Source organism: Phyllobates terribilis, unplaced genomic scaffold (genome assembly GCF_046119375.1).
Source record: "Phyllobates terribilis strain yellow unplaced genomic scaffold, ASM4611937v1 Scaffold_1__5_contigs__length_1240528914, whole genome shotgun sequence".
Lineage (NCBI taxonomy): Eukaryota > Metazoa > Chordata > Amphibia > Anura > Dendrobatidae > Phyllobates > Phyllobates terribilis.
The window spans coordinates 750,929,874-750,944,555 of record NW_027362761.1 but is presented as its reverse complement, the minus strand read 5'-3'; the positions used below and the strand labels follow the sequence as shown (position 1 = coordinate 750,944,555).

General features: G+C 43.1%; 1 protein-coding gene across 7 annotated transcripts in view; it reads left to right on the top strand.

Moving 5' to 3' along the window:
* MAST3 (microtubule associated serine/threonine kinase 3) overlaps positions 1 to 14,682 on the top strand; it is a 201,576-nt gene that overhangs the window by 120,751 nt on the left and 66,143 nt on the right. For 4 of the 7 annotated variants that reach the window (XM_073636888.1, XM_073636887.1, XM_073636885.1 and 1 more), the window contains 2 exons: positions 11,726 to 11,814; positions 14,408 to 14,480. In XM_073636888.1, coding sequence (XP_073492989.1) covers positions 11,726 to 11,814; positions 14,408 to 14,480 — 162 coding nt within the window. The remainder of the gene's footprint in view (positions 1 to 11,725; positions 11,815 to 14,407; positions 14,481 to 14,682) is intronic. The other 3 variants (XM_073636889.1, XM_073636886.1, XM_073636891.1) reach the window with 1 other exon arrangement.

The following is a 14,682-nucleotide window of genomic DNA, read 5'->3' as shown; positions in this document are numbered from 1 at the left end:
TATGAAATAATTGGAATCTACCTTTTAGGCCACGTTCACATGTTCAGTATTTGGTCAGTATTTTACATCAGTATTTGTAGCCAAAACCAGGAGTGGAACAATCAGAGGAAAAGTATAATAGAAACACGTCACCACTTCTGGCTTTGACTTACAAATACTGATCTAAAATACTGAACATGTGAACGTGGCCTAATGAATCCAAGTGTTTGATTTAGGGAAAAAAATAATTTTACATATGCCGCCAATTATTAAAGTTAGGTAAGCCGTCCCTTTTGGGCACCTAAGTATAGTCGCTCTTAGGGCTGTGCATATGGACCGCACACTGACCAGTGTGCAAAATCATGAGCGATTTTTCCACGTAGCCACGATGGAGCATGTTTCCATGACAGGCAGCACCTGATCGATATATAGACGACAGTATGCCAGTCACCACCATAATTCACCTAATCTGAGAGCAGCATGATGTAGAGGCAGAGACCCTGATTCCAGCGATGTATCACTTACTGGGCAGCTTGCTGCAGTTACAATAAAATCCATGTTTGTAGTCCCCCATATTCATGAGCGCTGTATAACCCACCCCCACCACTAATTGGCAGCTTTCTGCCTATGCAGAGTGTACACAGAAAGCTTCCAATCAGTGTACGGTCCATATGCACAGCCCTAAGAGCGACTATACTTAGGTGCCCAAAAGGGACGGCTTACCTAACTTTAATAATTGGCGGCATATGTAAAATTATTTTTTTTCCTAAATCAAACACTTGGATTCATTAGGCCACGTTCACATGTTCAGTATTTTTTTTTATTTAAGTGGTAAACAAAATTCGGAAATTTGTAAGAAAAATAATCTTTGCTTGTGTTGCCATTCTCTGCGATCCGTAACGTTGCTGTGTGCAGGCTTATTGTTTGTGCCCTGAACAGACGTTTTTACTGATATCATTTTGGGGTAGATACGATGTTTTGATTGCCTGCTATTGTATTTTACTTCGATGTTGTGGCAGCCAAAAAAACTTAATTTTGACGCTTTTATTCTTTTTTTTTTTTTTCTGATATGCCGTTTACTGATTGGATTAATTTATTTTTAGATTTTGATCGGACTTTTTTTTTTTTTTTACAAACTCCGCAATACCAAATCTGTATGTTTTATTTATTTTTTATTTTTAATGGGGCAAAAGGGGGGTGATTTGAACTTTTTTTTTTTCAGATTTTTAAAAACCGTTTTTTCTCACATTTTACTGTATTCAGTAGTCCCCATAAGGGACTGGAAGCTGCAGTCGTTTGATCACTTGTGCTGTACATAGCAGCACATCCGTACTGCTATATGTACAACAGAAATCACAATCTCCTATGAACGCCAGCTAGGATAGGAATGACAGGCACGGGGGTCATTGGCAGACCCCCAGCTGTCATGGCAACCCATGGGAGTGTGGAATGATGCTCTCCTCTGCCAGTGCCTGTTGAATGCCCCTGTCAGAGATTGACATCAGGATTTAACAGGTTAACAGCTGCCGGCAAAGCTCCACTCCACCCGTAACTGTCAGCAGAAACGCTAATAAGAACTTAAAAAGCCTGTTCTTAGGCTATGTGCCCACGTTGCATTTATGAAGCAGAAAATTTCTGCTGCATAAATGCAAGTCCTCTCCCGGAAAAACGCATGCGGAATTCCGCACGCGTTTATCGCGCGTTTTTCGCGCGTTTATCACGCGTTTTCCACATGCGGAATTGCCTTGCGTTTTTTATGCATTGGACTATGGCAATTCTGCTTGCGGAAACGCAAAATTAATTGACATGCTGCGGATTTTTGAACGCAGCATAAACGCTGCGGAAAAAACCGCAGCATGTGCATAGAACTTGCGGAATCCCATTGGGGACCATGGGGTGCGGGTTACCAAGCGTTTTACAAGCGTTTCCGCTGCGGAAATTCCGCATCAAAAACGCTTGAAAAACGCTACGTGGGCACACAGCCTTAACGTGGATCTGTCACCGGATATCAAAATAGATTTCTTAGACCTGATGAGGCTGATGTATATGCCATAAGAATCCATATCTGAATGACTGCATAATCCTGTGTGAGCGTTTTCTTGCCTAATATTGAAAAGTTAATTCTGAGTCTAGCTCATTAAGGCTTATTTTAATATCCAAATTATACATTCTAACATTAATTTTCATAGTAAGTACACCAGTTTAATCGGGTCTAAAAGATCTGTTTAATAATATTCACAGTTTGTATTGTGAAACCTGGTGATGTTGGAAGCCCAACAGTCTTAGAGTTCTGCCAAACCTTAAGGATACAACATCTCCATTGTAGAAAAAAGCACCTTTAACAGTCGTGTACAATGGAACAATAGCGATATTACCAATCTATGGCCCATTTTTGGGTGGAAATTCCCCCAAATAATTGTCAAACAATAAAATTTGCTACTGACACTTCCCATGTTTCTTATTTATAATTAGCTGCTATTAACCTCTCGAATCCCATTGTCCTGTTAGATCTTCCTACATTTACCTTCACACCCACGCTTGGGGTAAGTTCACACTTTCTGCAGTTAATCCATAAGTATGCACAGCAGCAGTAGATCTTTGCAGCATTCCTTCCCATGTCACCACTACAGCCTATGATTGGCTGTCACATTGGATAGAACATTTCCATAGGGGGTCTGGATGCGCAGAGACCTGGCGGTAATTAGTGTTTTATTTATCTTTTACACATCCACAGCAAATTTTACTACGTTGCATATTTATTAAACCTTTATTCAAATCTGCATTATTTATGCAGGGTACAATTCTGCAAAATGGGTCAGTTTCTGGCCTGAAAATAAAAACCAGCGCATTGAGATTAGAAAAACGTTAAACCATTTTGCTAGGGCAATGTTCTGACGGAAAATCAGCAAAGCCAAAAATGTTATATCTAAACACAGCGTTGTAATTTGCGAGTGGCAGCTTAGCGGTAAGGTAACTTTGTAGTGGATAAATAATGGCGGCTGATCAGGCAGCAGATGGTTTGAACCTCAGAGCAGACATCCCCACTCTTCTTTGTCCTCTGTTCTTAAACATCTGGCACCTAAACCACCAGACTACAAAACCCTTTGGTTCTGTTAGTCTTTTACTCCTACTTGTAGAGAAAAAAAATGAAATATTATGTTAATTATGCTTTTACCATTTGGTATTAAAGGGATTTTCCTGTCTCCGAAGATAGTCACTGTATGTGACTGCAGACTGCCGAATCATGACATTGGGCAATGTGCATACTGTCACAATTCCCCTGTGTGGGTGGTCATGTGACCACTTGTATCTGATTTACATAATTGCGAGCACATGCCAACTAGACTCTTGCGCTTCTCTCAGTTCTCTTCTACTGAGAGAAGCTGGATGAGACTAGTTGGCATGTGATCGCCAACTCGCATGGGGAATATAGGGAATCATGACAGTGTCACCATTTGGCTGTCTGCACTCACATAGAATGACTGCAGACTTTTTTTTCTCAGACCTTTTCAAGACCTTTTACTCTAGCAACGTGTGCCCCGTTTTTTCATGTTGTGTGCTTCTAAAACTATCAATTTAGACAAAAATAAATCTTGAATTTGATGGACCACTTACACAGTAATTCTGTACAATCCAGAAATCAAAACACCAGTGTCCTCTGGACATAAGTATGTGGGTAGGCCACATAATTATAAGTCCAGGTATTTCAAGCTTCATCTATAATAGCATATCTTTTCCAAGCTGACAATCTCCCTTTAACCAGTTCAAGACCGGACATTTTTCGTTTTTTTTTTTCCATACATGCAGTTCAAAGAGCTGAAATTTTTTTCCCCTCGTACGAATATGCAATTAATTTTTGTCCTTTTTTTTATTATTATTACATGGGGCTTTATTTTTATGACACGGTCATCCACTTTTTTTTTTTCTTACTGATATTAGGCAATATCAGTGGGAAAATAAGGGAAATTAGTGTCTTGCTCCCAATTTTTCTTTATGATTAGAAAGGATTACAAATATACATTTAAAAAAATGTGTTCCCCATTCCGTAACAATTATTTTTATATATTGAATGCAAGTTTTTTTTCTTGTTTTTTTACAGCTTTGGGGCTAGTAACAGTGATTGGGATTGACGGTGGCATTTTTTTTTTCATTTATTTTGCACATTGTGACCACCGCAGTGTCATAAAAGACCCCCATGGGGGTGTATTTCAATGTTTAAATATTTTTATTTTCATCCTAGATCTCTTGTAACTGGGGCTGGTATATTAGCCCACGTTACAAGGGAGGTGCAACCCCCTGGCTGTATAGCAGAGCTGTCTTGGTCTCTTATGACCCAGCAGCTCCTGTTTCCTTCATATATACAGAGATCACATGGGCAGTACGGTGGCTCAGTGGTTAGCATTGTTGCTTTGCAGCACTGGGGTCCTGGCTTCAAATCCCACCAAGGACAACATCTGCAAGGAGTTTGTATGTTCTCCCCGTGTTTTTTTGGGCTTCCTCCGTGTTCTCCGGTTTCCTCCCACACTCCAAAGACATACTGATAGGAAATTTAGATTGTGAGCTCCAATGGGGACAGTGCCAATAATGTATGTAAACTGTCTGAATTGTAAAGTGCTGCGGAATATGTTGGTGCTATATAAATAAAAAGATTATCATGTGACCGCTGTACATGGAGTACAGTGATAAGGCTGTAATAAACAGTCTGTGTCTTACAACGTCAATGCAGAGTAGGTCCCGTCCTTTGCATGTTGGTTATTTTTTTCGTAAGCAAGGAACAGTCCGAGTTTCATCAGTGTCATCAGGGTTTGGTCCGAGTTTCGTTTTTTTTTTCTCAGGCGAAAAGAAAAACTAATGCATGCTTCTCGGCCTTCTCATATCAAACAGTCCATCAAAAATGGACAGCAACTGAATAGCATCCGAGTGATATCTGATTTTTTTTTTTTTTTTTTTTTTTGGGACAGATCCATAAACCTGCATTGGCGAATTTGATCTGACATGATCAAGATCGGCCAAGTCTGTCACCTCCAAGATGCAAATTGAACTGATTATCCCCTATATAACTGTTTTTAACCCCTAGAAAAATCATACCAGCAGTATCCATTTTACCGGCTAAGAGAACGACTTTTATTCGATATTCAAATGAGGGGGCTTTGGTGCACCCTTGGCACGGCCAAAGGGCTCCTTGCACAGTTACACTTCCTCAGTTTGCATTCTAAGCACTGTCCTGATCCTGATTGACAGCATGCAGTGCCGGAACGCTCTCATCCATGAGTCCTGTCTGCTGCCCTCACTCGTCACACTCATACTGGAAATGTAGGAATCCGGCAGGTGCAGAAAGGAGCCAGGGGTGAGAGCGCGCCTGTACGGACACTGTGTGTGCGCCACTGGACCCCTTTGGTGTCTGTGTACCATGGATTGAGTTCAGGCACTACTTGTGATGGGAAAGTGAGTTCTGTCAATCAGGGACAGTGCTCAGAAAACAAATTAAGGAGAGTAACAGTGTACTGAGCCCTTGGCCATACCAAGGGTGCACCAAAACCTCCTGATTTGCAAGTAAAATAAGTCGTTTTCCCACCTACTAAAACATTAATCTGAATCCTGCTGGTATGATTTTATAGGGGCCGAGACCACTGTATGACTGTTAAATATAGAGAACTTTATTAAACTATAATTTAATATGCGATTTTGTTGTGACAGATTTCCTTTGATATGAAGTTGATCCTGTAAGCTTCCATTCTTCTTGGAAGACTTTCTGCGAGATTTTGGAGACTATCTGGGGGGGATTTAGAATTGAGGCACTTATATTGGGTGAGAGGGTTTGGCTCGCAACCTTCATTCTAGTTTTATCGTAACTGTTTTCAATGGGGTTGTCAGGGCTCTGTGTAAGCCGGTCACGTTCTTCCACACACAACCCGCCCAACCATGCCTTTATGGACCACACTTTGCACTGGGGCACAGTCATCCTGGAATAGAAAAGGGCATTCCCCCCCCCCCCAAACTGTTCCCACAAAGATGGAAGTATATAAATGCCTAAATTGTTTTGGTTTGCTGAGACATTAAGATTTTTCTTCACTCGAAATAAGGGACCAAGGCCAATCCCTGAAATACAGACCTCCATAGAATGATCCGTCCTCCATCAACCTTCCCAGTAGGCACAAGTGACTAATGTTCTCTTGGCATTTACCAAACCTAGACCTAGAGTGTCAGATATAGAAGTGCGATCCGTTGTTGCAGAGAACACGTTTTCACTGCTCCATGGTCTAGTGGTGGCTGCTGTACACCTCTCCAAGCAATGCTTGACATTGTGCTTGGTGAGGCTTGCATGCTGCCATAGAACCCCATGCCATGAAGCGCCCAGCGTACCGTTTGTGTGCTGATGTAAATGCCAATGGAGGTTTGGAGTTCTGAAGAACATTGATGACTTTTATGCGATCCCGCTCTGTAACTTTACATGGTCTGAGACTTTGTGACTGAGTTGCTGAGGTTCCTAAGCACCTCCACTTTTCATAGCCGACTATGGAATATTTAAGAGAGAAGAAATCTCATTAACGGACTTGTTACATTGGTGGCATCCTTTTACGGAACGTCCCATTATTTCACAGGTTAAAAGGTAGACTTGATTCTATACACCTGTAGCAATGGAAATGAGTGACAATCCTGAATGCAATGTAAGAGATGTATCCAAATGCTTTTCTCCTTTTGGAGTATCTACTTGTATTAAAATGTAAGATTTCTTCTAGGCCTCACTGTGACATTCTTGAAACACCCATCCAAATATGGACCGTGATGTCCGGACTAGCCTGACCCGAACTTGACAGCCCCGTAGACATATATGAAGCTGTTGAGTTCTGGTCAAGAGACCCACATCCAGCCTGTGCATCACGGTGCTCTTACTCACTGCACGCTGTGCTTTATAATGAGGATTTACGTTTTGCAGCATCATTTCCCTGCAGCACAAAGGGACTTATTTAAGTGATTGCTTCTCGTCATAGGAATTTCCACAGGTCAAGAAGTGTGCTGGATAAATAATCTGGCAATTGTGCTGCAGGACATGGCGTGTGCTCAGGGCCAGGATCACTCATAGAAGACTCTAAGCACAGGACTTCCTTCCACTGCAGACCAGCGTGTTTCCACGTCTGTGGGTCTGTCTTACCCATGTGAAGCCCCCAGACTTGTGTAAGAACAGAAGCCGGACATGCTGCACGCTATGCGTCTTTCAGGTTAGGAAACAAGTGATGTTCCATAGAGATGAAGGTTCAGGTTTTTACCATCGCTCACATTAACCACTGTTTTTGTTGCTGTTGCTTGCCAGTGGGCGTCATTAGAACGCTCTGTGGAAACAGGAAGTCTTTATAGAGCCATGTCAGATTGCTCGTGCTAAGTGTGGTGCCTTGTGTCTACAGTACTGCGTTGTTTTTCCAAATTTATAGAACATGGCGTATTCTCTCGTGTCTGTAACCCAGATGTCTGGCCTGTGACAAGAATATCTGCAAACACAAGTGACACATTACTTCCCTTATAATCCTATGGGGCAGGTTTGTCAAAAAGAAAGCCTTTGTATATGGCAACCAATCACAGCGCTGCTTTCATTTTACCAGAGCTATGTAAATGATTTAAAGATGAGGTCTGATTGGCTTCTATGGACAACAAAGACATTTTGAGGCCCTTTGTAAGGACAATGGCTCCTCCTCGGTGTGTCCAAGAAGAAACTGTTATAGAAGTACCGTATTTTTCGGACCATAAGACGCGTTTTTTTACTTTCACGTTGCTTTCTATAGGTGAAAAAACACTGCAAAAATGCTGAAAGAAAGGACATACTGCAGATTTTAAAAAACGCCACAGTTCTCACATTCAGTCAGGGAAAAAAAACAGTGTGTGCATGAGATTTCTGGAATATCATCGCCTTTGCTGGTACTGTAAAATGCAGCTTTTAGGCTATGTGCACACAAAGTGTTCTTACTGCATTTCCGTGGCGGTTTTTCTGCCTTGGAAACGCTGCGAAAACGTTTGATAACAGGTCTGCCAGCTGTAGCAATGGTAATCCGGATGTGCTGCGCACATGATGTGGAAATTTCCGCTTAGGATTACCATTGCGGTAAAAACCGCAGAATGACCATGTGCGGGCGTTTCCGCCCCGAATTCACGCCCATTGACTTGAATTGAATTGCAGCAAATCCACAGGTATAGTACTTATACCTGCAGATTTGTTGCATTTCAAATAAAGCAAATAGCTGCAAATTCGCGGGTCGTGAGAAGAGGACTACTACTCCTCTCATCCGACCGCCGCTCCCCCTGATAACAGCGAGAGCGGGTTGGCTGGGGGGAGCTGTAGTGTGCTCTGCCTAGCCGGCAACCCTGCGGTGTAAAAAATTAAAGACACTATACTCACCTGTCCGGCGCCCCCCGGTGTCGTCCTGGTCCCCGGCGATGTTCCACCGGCTGCAGGGAGCGCGCGCACTCCCAGCAGTGTACTGCGCTGCCAGGGCCAGTGGTCATGTGACCTCACCGTAGGAACATTCAGAAGAATATTCCCGTGGTGGTGAGCTCACCAGAGCTGATCAGCTGATCTTCAGCTGATGAACCCCAGTGACATCCTGCAGCAGCAATGTATACTGACAGGAGTGATTTTACACCCCTGTCAGTGTACTGTCTTCTACAGCAGTGACATCAGTGATTGCTGATGTCACTGCTGTAGAAGTGACCCGGATCGCCGAGGGACAATCGGCGTAATTGTGGACTGCGTCGTTGATGGCAGACAGGTGAGGGATATAGTTTTGTTTTTGTTTTTTTTTACTTTTTTTTTTTTTTTTTCAGAAGATTGATGGCTTCGCGGACAGACTGCAATAAAAAAAAATTATTAAAACCTAGTGTTTTTTATTTCATTAAAATACTTTATTCTGATCGTGTCTTTTATTGAAAAAGCGGCGAACACTTTACTGCGCGGTCAGTAATGAGGGCGTCTTGTAGACGCCCTTCATTACTAACCTGGGCTTCACGTCAGCCGCCAATACAAGGCTGACGTGAACCCCAACCCCATTACTCCACTTGCCACCACTACAGGGCAGTGGGAATAGTGAAGGCTAAGCGCCAGATTTGGTGCATCTTATGGATGCACCATATCTGGGACTGCTGAGGGGTGATATTAATAGCCGCGGAGGGGGCTAGTATTCATGGCTCCTTGCCTGGCTATTAATATCAGCCCTCAGCTGTCTGTTTAGCCTTTTCTGGTTAGATTTTATAGGGGGACCCCATGTCACTTTCTTTCTGGGGTCCCCCTGTAATGTAGCCAGTAAAGGCTAAAGAAACAGCTGTGGGCTCATATTAATAGCCAGGGAACATTGTTGGCTAATGGCCCCTTCCGTGGCTACTAATATCAGCCTCCAGTGGTCGGCTTTCCCTCTGCTGGTTATAAAAATGACGCGGGAGCCCACTCCATTTTTAATTTTAGGCTCTGTGCCCATGATCCGAACGTAGCAGCGCTTTGGACGCATATTTTTTTTGCTGCGTCCACAAAGTTGCATTCTATTGAACGCAGGTAAATCCATGTGTTCACTGAACTGAACCATGAGTATTTACCTCATTCAATACATTCTAGTGGTCAAATGTATGCGACTCAGGAAGAGAATTTGTCATGCTGCGGTCCTGAAAGACGCGTCGCATGTCAGTGTCCACGGGTGATCCGCAGCCTCAGATGCACGCATAGTTTACATGGGATTTCTAAAGATCCCATCCACTATGCTGTAACATTTTGATGCTGCATAAACACGCAGCGGCTCCTGATTGTGGCCACGTACCCAAACTCACCCGCAGCATGTCAATTTCTGTAGCGGACACGCTAGTCTGTTCTGCAGATTTTGACCGATTAAAGTGTCATTATATGCGGTGGAGTCGTATGTACCGACAACAAAAGTGCAGCATTAGAACACAGCGTTTTGGGCTCAAAAATACGCTGCGTCTAAAGCGCTGCTGAGTGCTGATCGGGGGGACATAGCAGCTAACCAAACAGCTGTGAGCTGTTAATAATGGCCAGGGACCATGTTTGCAAATGGCACCTTCCTAGGCTAAAAATAGCCGCTCACAGCTGCCGCATAAATTACATGAATGGAAATGCAAATGACATTGGGCGAATGGGATTAGCTGACACCTAGCTTTTTGTTTGGTGATGACAAGGTGTCCATCAGACCCTTTCATCACCAAACCTAATTAAGTAAAGAGTTAAATAAACACATAGAGTAAACTCTTTATTTGAAATACAATAGACACATTCTTTAATCATGTAAATTAACCAATATACTCACCCCAGTTCTGATGGTAATCCAAGGGTTTAAGCAGTGTCCCACCAAATTGCTTTTTGGAGGTAAATAAAGTTTTCATTTTTGCACAAAAAACGTGTCAAAACCACAGTTTTTTCTGCCAAGGAGATGCAGAAATGCTCAGGAAATTTCTGCTTCAAATCCTGACCGTTCGCACATAGCCTTAATGTGCATTAAAAAAATGCAGCAGAAATGCTGCATGTGAACATAGCCTAAAAGGACCTGACATACTGTTGCCCATAAAATAGCCTTTGTGTTTTGTTGTACTTCTGTTATTAATCCTGGAAATTGGTGGATTAATTGTCAAATGAATGTTACACGCAGTCTGCTGCTGTCTGCACTGATTGGGAGGTAGCACATTGTGCTCTGGCACATTACTTGCTGGTAACATCTAGGCTGCAATCTAGAACTGTGGAGTCTGTAAACCAAACCTCCGACTCTGACTCCTCAATCTCCCTGACTTCCGACTCCACAGCACTGCCTCACTACTGAGCATGTATATACAGTGTAGCACAGATTCCTCTAAACTAAAAGCCCAGATCCTTAGATCAGGAACAGAACAGACATTTATAGGACATTTCATAACTTTCCCAAATTCACATGAAAACATTTACAGCACATACTGCATTGTACTACTGTACTCAATTTATTATATATTTTAGGAGTTGGAGTCGGTCCATTTTATACCAACTCCAACTCCACCAAAATGGACTCCGACTCCACAGCCCTGCTGCAATCTAGGCATAATTTGCCATACTAGGAGTAGAGATGGGAGAATCGATTCGCAGGACTCCAGATCCATCTGACACGCCAGTAATCTGTGAGCGCTGGATGGGAGCCCTGTGAATCTCCTTACCTCTCGGCATTCCCAGCTCTTCTTTTGATTAGTGCGACATCATCGTTGAGGCATGACACATCCGTTATCCCGTCAGCTTGGCTAATTTAAAGAGCCAGGAGGTAAGGAGATTTGCGGGGCTTCCTTCCAGTGGTCACAGATTACTGACCTGTCGGACCGCATCCTGCGAATTAATTCCCCCATCTCTAACTGGGAGTAATAATGGAGGAACAGTTCAGTGCAGAGATCTAAGAAATGATGCTGCAAATTGTTATATACTGGGAAACTCAATTATCCACTAGACAGACATGTCAGGAGAGTTTGCAGGTTCTCTCCTACCTCTTATATCCGACTTGGTCAAGTCCATATGCTGACTATTAGTCTTTTTGTGCTAGAAAATACTAAAATGCTTTCTTCTAATGCAAGCTAAATATTCAGGAAATCACTGTGGTCAAGCGTAATGCTACGACGCTCATAGGAGAAGGGGACATGTTTTATTTTGTGCCTTTCTTACTCTCAGCATAGAATTGGCATTATGGTGAAGTTTTATAGCTTTTCTTGGATCCATCATTTATTAACATGTTTGTTCTGTCCTCAGCTGTCGAAGCAGCAACAGAAAGAGTTTGGTGGTGGGATCGCCTTCGCCCACACTGTCCCGTCCCTTATCGCCACTCTCCGTACCTACAGGTTAGTTCTCGCTTCTATACATAATCATTTCATAACATCTTCACAACTACCACTAAAGTCAGATAAATCGATTATATTATCTATACAGTATGATACATTATATTGTGCTGTTTGCTAAATTAAAATTGCAATAAGATAATTTATTTAACTCCATATTATTTTATATATAATGTCTTCAATCATTTACATTGGTCAAGAAAACCCATGTGCCTTTCCCGCTGCATCTGTACCTGAAATGTCGCTTTAATCATGTAATTTATTTATTTTACTCACTTATATAGCACCATTAATTCCACAGGGCTTTCCAGACATTATGGGCACTGTCTCCATTTTGGCTCACAATCTAGATTCCCTATCAGTATGTCTTTGGAATGTGGGAGGAAACTCGGAGAACCCGGACGAAACCCCCCGCAAACATGGGGAGAACATACAAACTCCTTAATGAGCTAAAATATAGTTGTGACCTACGTGAAGAGCTCGTGCCCTCTGTTATGGAGATGCCCAGTATAACAGACCTCTTTTGAATTAGAGCACTAGTATAATAATCTAATGTAGAGATCACATACATTTAGGAGGGATCTGCATGGGATTATAAGCATCCATAGGGTTAAAAACTATAAGATTATTATTTAACAGCCTTCGACTCGGTCTCGAGCCATGGCATCTTGATGAATGAACGCTCTATAGGAAGATTGATCTTGTGAAGCCTGGTTAGGTCCACCAGGGTCTTCTCTGCCGTTATCCTTTGATAATTTTGGGTGGGTTTTTGCCTGCTAAATTTGCCAATTTTTCCCACCTAAAATGAAAGCAGAATGGTTGCTGGCTATGAGGTGGCATTGATTGGGTCATTACATTGACCTTTGCCAATGTCGTGGCTGGAGGGGAAGCTAGCCTTCTGCCCAATGATAGTTCTTTATAGGCCTGTAAGGCCTTAGGTGACATTCGGATAATATATATAAATTGTGAGGAAGAAGACTGTGGGTTGCCCTGCCGTTGGTGTCCTGCTCCCCACCCTCTTGCTCTCTTTATCTTTTATGTTGTCACGGCATCTTTACTAAAAGGAAAGGGCCTATTTTGTCCACAAAAATGGAAATTCTGTAAATAAAATGTAATAGTATAACTCCTATCAGAATGCCCCTTCTTTGGGTGTAGTACAATCCATTTTGACCCTCTTAACAAAGGTTGTGCATCTCTGCTCTAGAGTGGTGCACTGCTTCAATAGCAGCAGCTGGATGAACTGGACCAGATCTGCAAGGTTTTCAGCTTCTCAATGAGTCTACCTCGGAGCTTTACGTTGAGAGGGTCTTGACCTATGTCTCTGATGAAAGGCTTGCAGTGGGATACTATGCTATTCCATACCGCAAAGACATATGCCAGTCTGAAAGGGGCAAAAAAGATATTATTTTGGCTTCTGTCAAGTGAGTAGAGCTCTTTTGGATGCATTTGGCATATTCTCCGGGAAAATGCTAGCTGTTGGATCCCCAGTTGATTTGAACGTAGAAGACACTGTGTGCTGAATATTTAGCCCTGAGGTATGTATCTGTACGCCATACAGCTGCAAGCATTCCCTATTAAAGGGGTTGTCCACTACTTTATATGATCCCCCCAATGTATTCCCCCACGGCCCATAAGTGTTTCTCTAAATACCTTGTGGTGCCTTTTCTGCCTGTGAGCAGCGCGATCACTGGCCGCTCACAGGCATCACGTGACCCCCGGCTGCAGCCGGCTCTGACATCCAGTGATGTCACGACATGTCCAGTCTGCAGCCGAGGGTCCCTCTTCTGCGTTCCACCGGTTGCTGCTGGGCTGTGGGCACGTCACACCCGGCATCCACCGCGCGCTCTCCCTTTCCTCATTCACTGGGAAAGCGCGCGGTGGATGCTGGGTGTGATGCGGTGGAGTAACCCCGCCCACAGCCCAGCGTCCACCACGGGGAGCGCGTCACTGATGTCACGCCTCACTTATCGTGACGACAGTGTGGGGTCACGTGATGCCTGTGAGCGGCCAGCTATAGCGCCACTCAGATGCTGAAAAGGCACCGCAAGGTATTTACAAAAACACTTCTGGGCCCCGGGGGGATACATTGGGGGTTCATATAAAGTAGTGGACAACTTCTTTAATTCCAACTTAAAAAAAGAAAACCTTCAGTATTTTTTTTTTTCTTTTGCAGTATCCTTCTGTATTGAAAGGATACAGTGGAATAAAAGGTGGGCCAGTATAGTCTTAGTCCAAAGTTGTGGAAAACACTTCAGAAAGTTTCACTATAACATAGAATTACATTCCATTGTCGTAGACTTGTGTCATGCCACTAGTACAGCTGGAAACCATAGGTGGCTTCATTCCGTATGTTCTCCTCTCCCCAACTGATAACACGTGCACACTTGGCCGAGTCAGTCTTGACTCTGTTTGGGGTGGGAGGAATAGTGGTGGACTGCCAGATATCTAAAGCCGATGGTCTGGTTCTCACTTCTGTTAGTAGGCCTGTAGTTGTGTCTTGTCCCTTTATAGTTAGCACATTGCGCAATAATATGATACTGCTATATCTAATGATTTCTAGCCATTATGTTTGCTCATTCATGCTTACTTTTGATAGCAGGAAGCAGCCCGCTGGACAGTCCAAGAAATTTCTCCACTAATGCATCTGTTAACTTCCCCTTTGCTCGCAAGTAGGTATTCTTTTATTCTCTTTGTAATCACTTGAGATAAGGAATTCATATTAAAGGGGTTACGTCTCCTTGACGACTTCTGCTTAATCACGTCAAGGACCCGTAGAAAATGAAAACTATCTATACTCCCCTCCTGCTGCTATGCTTTTCCAGCAATGTCAGTGCCGCTATTCCCGGTGGGTCACGTGACAATGGCTGCAGT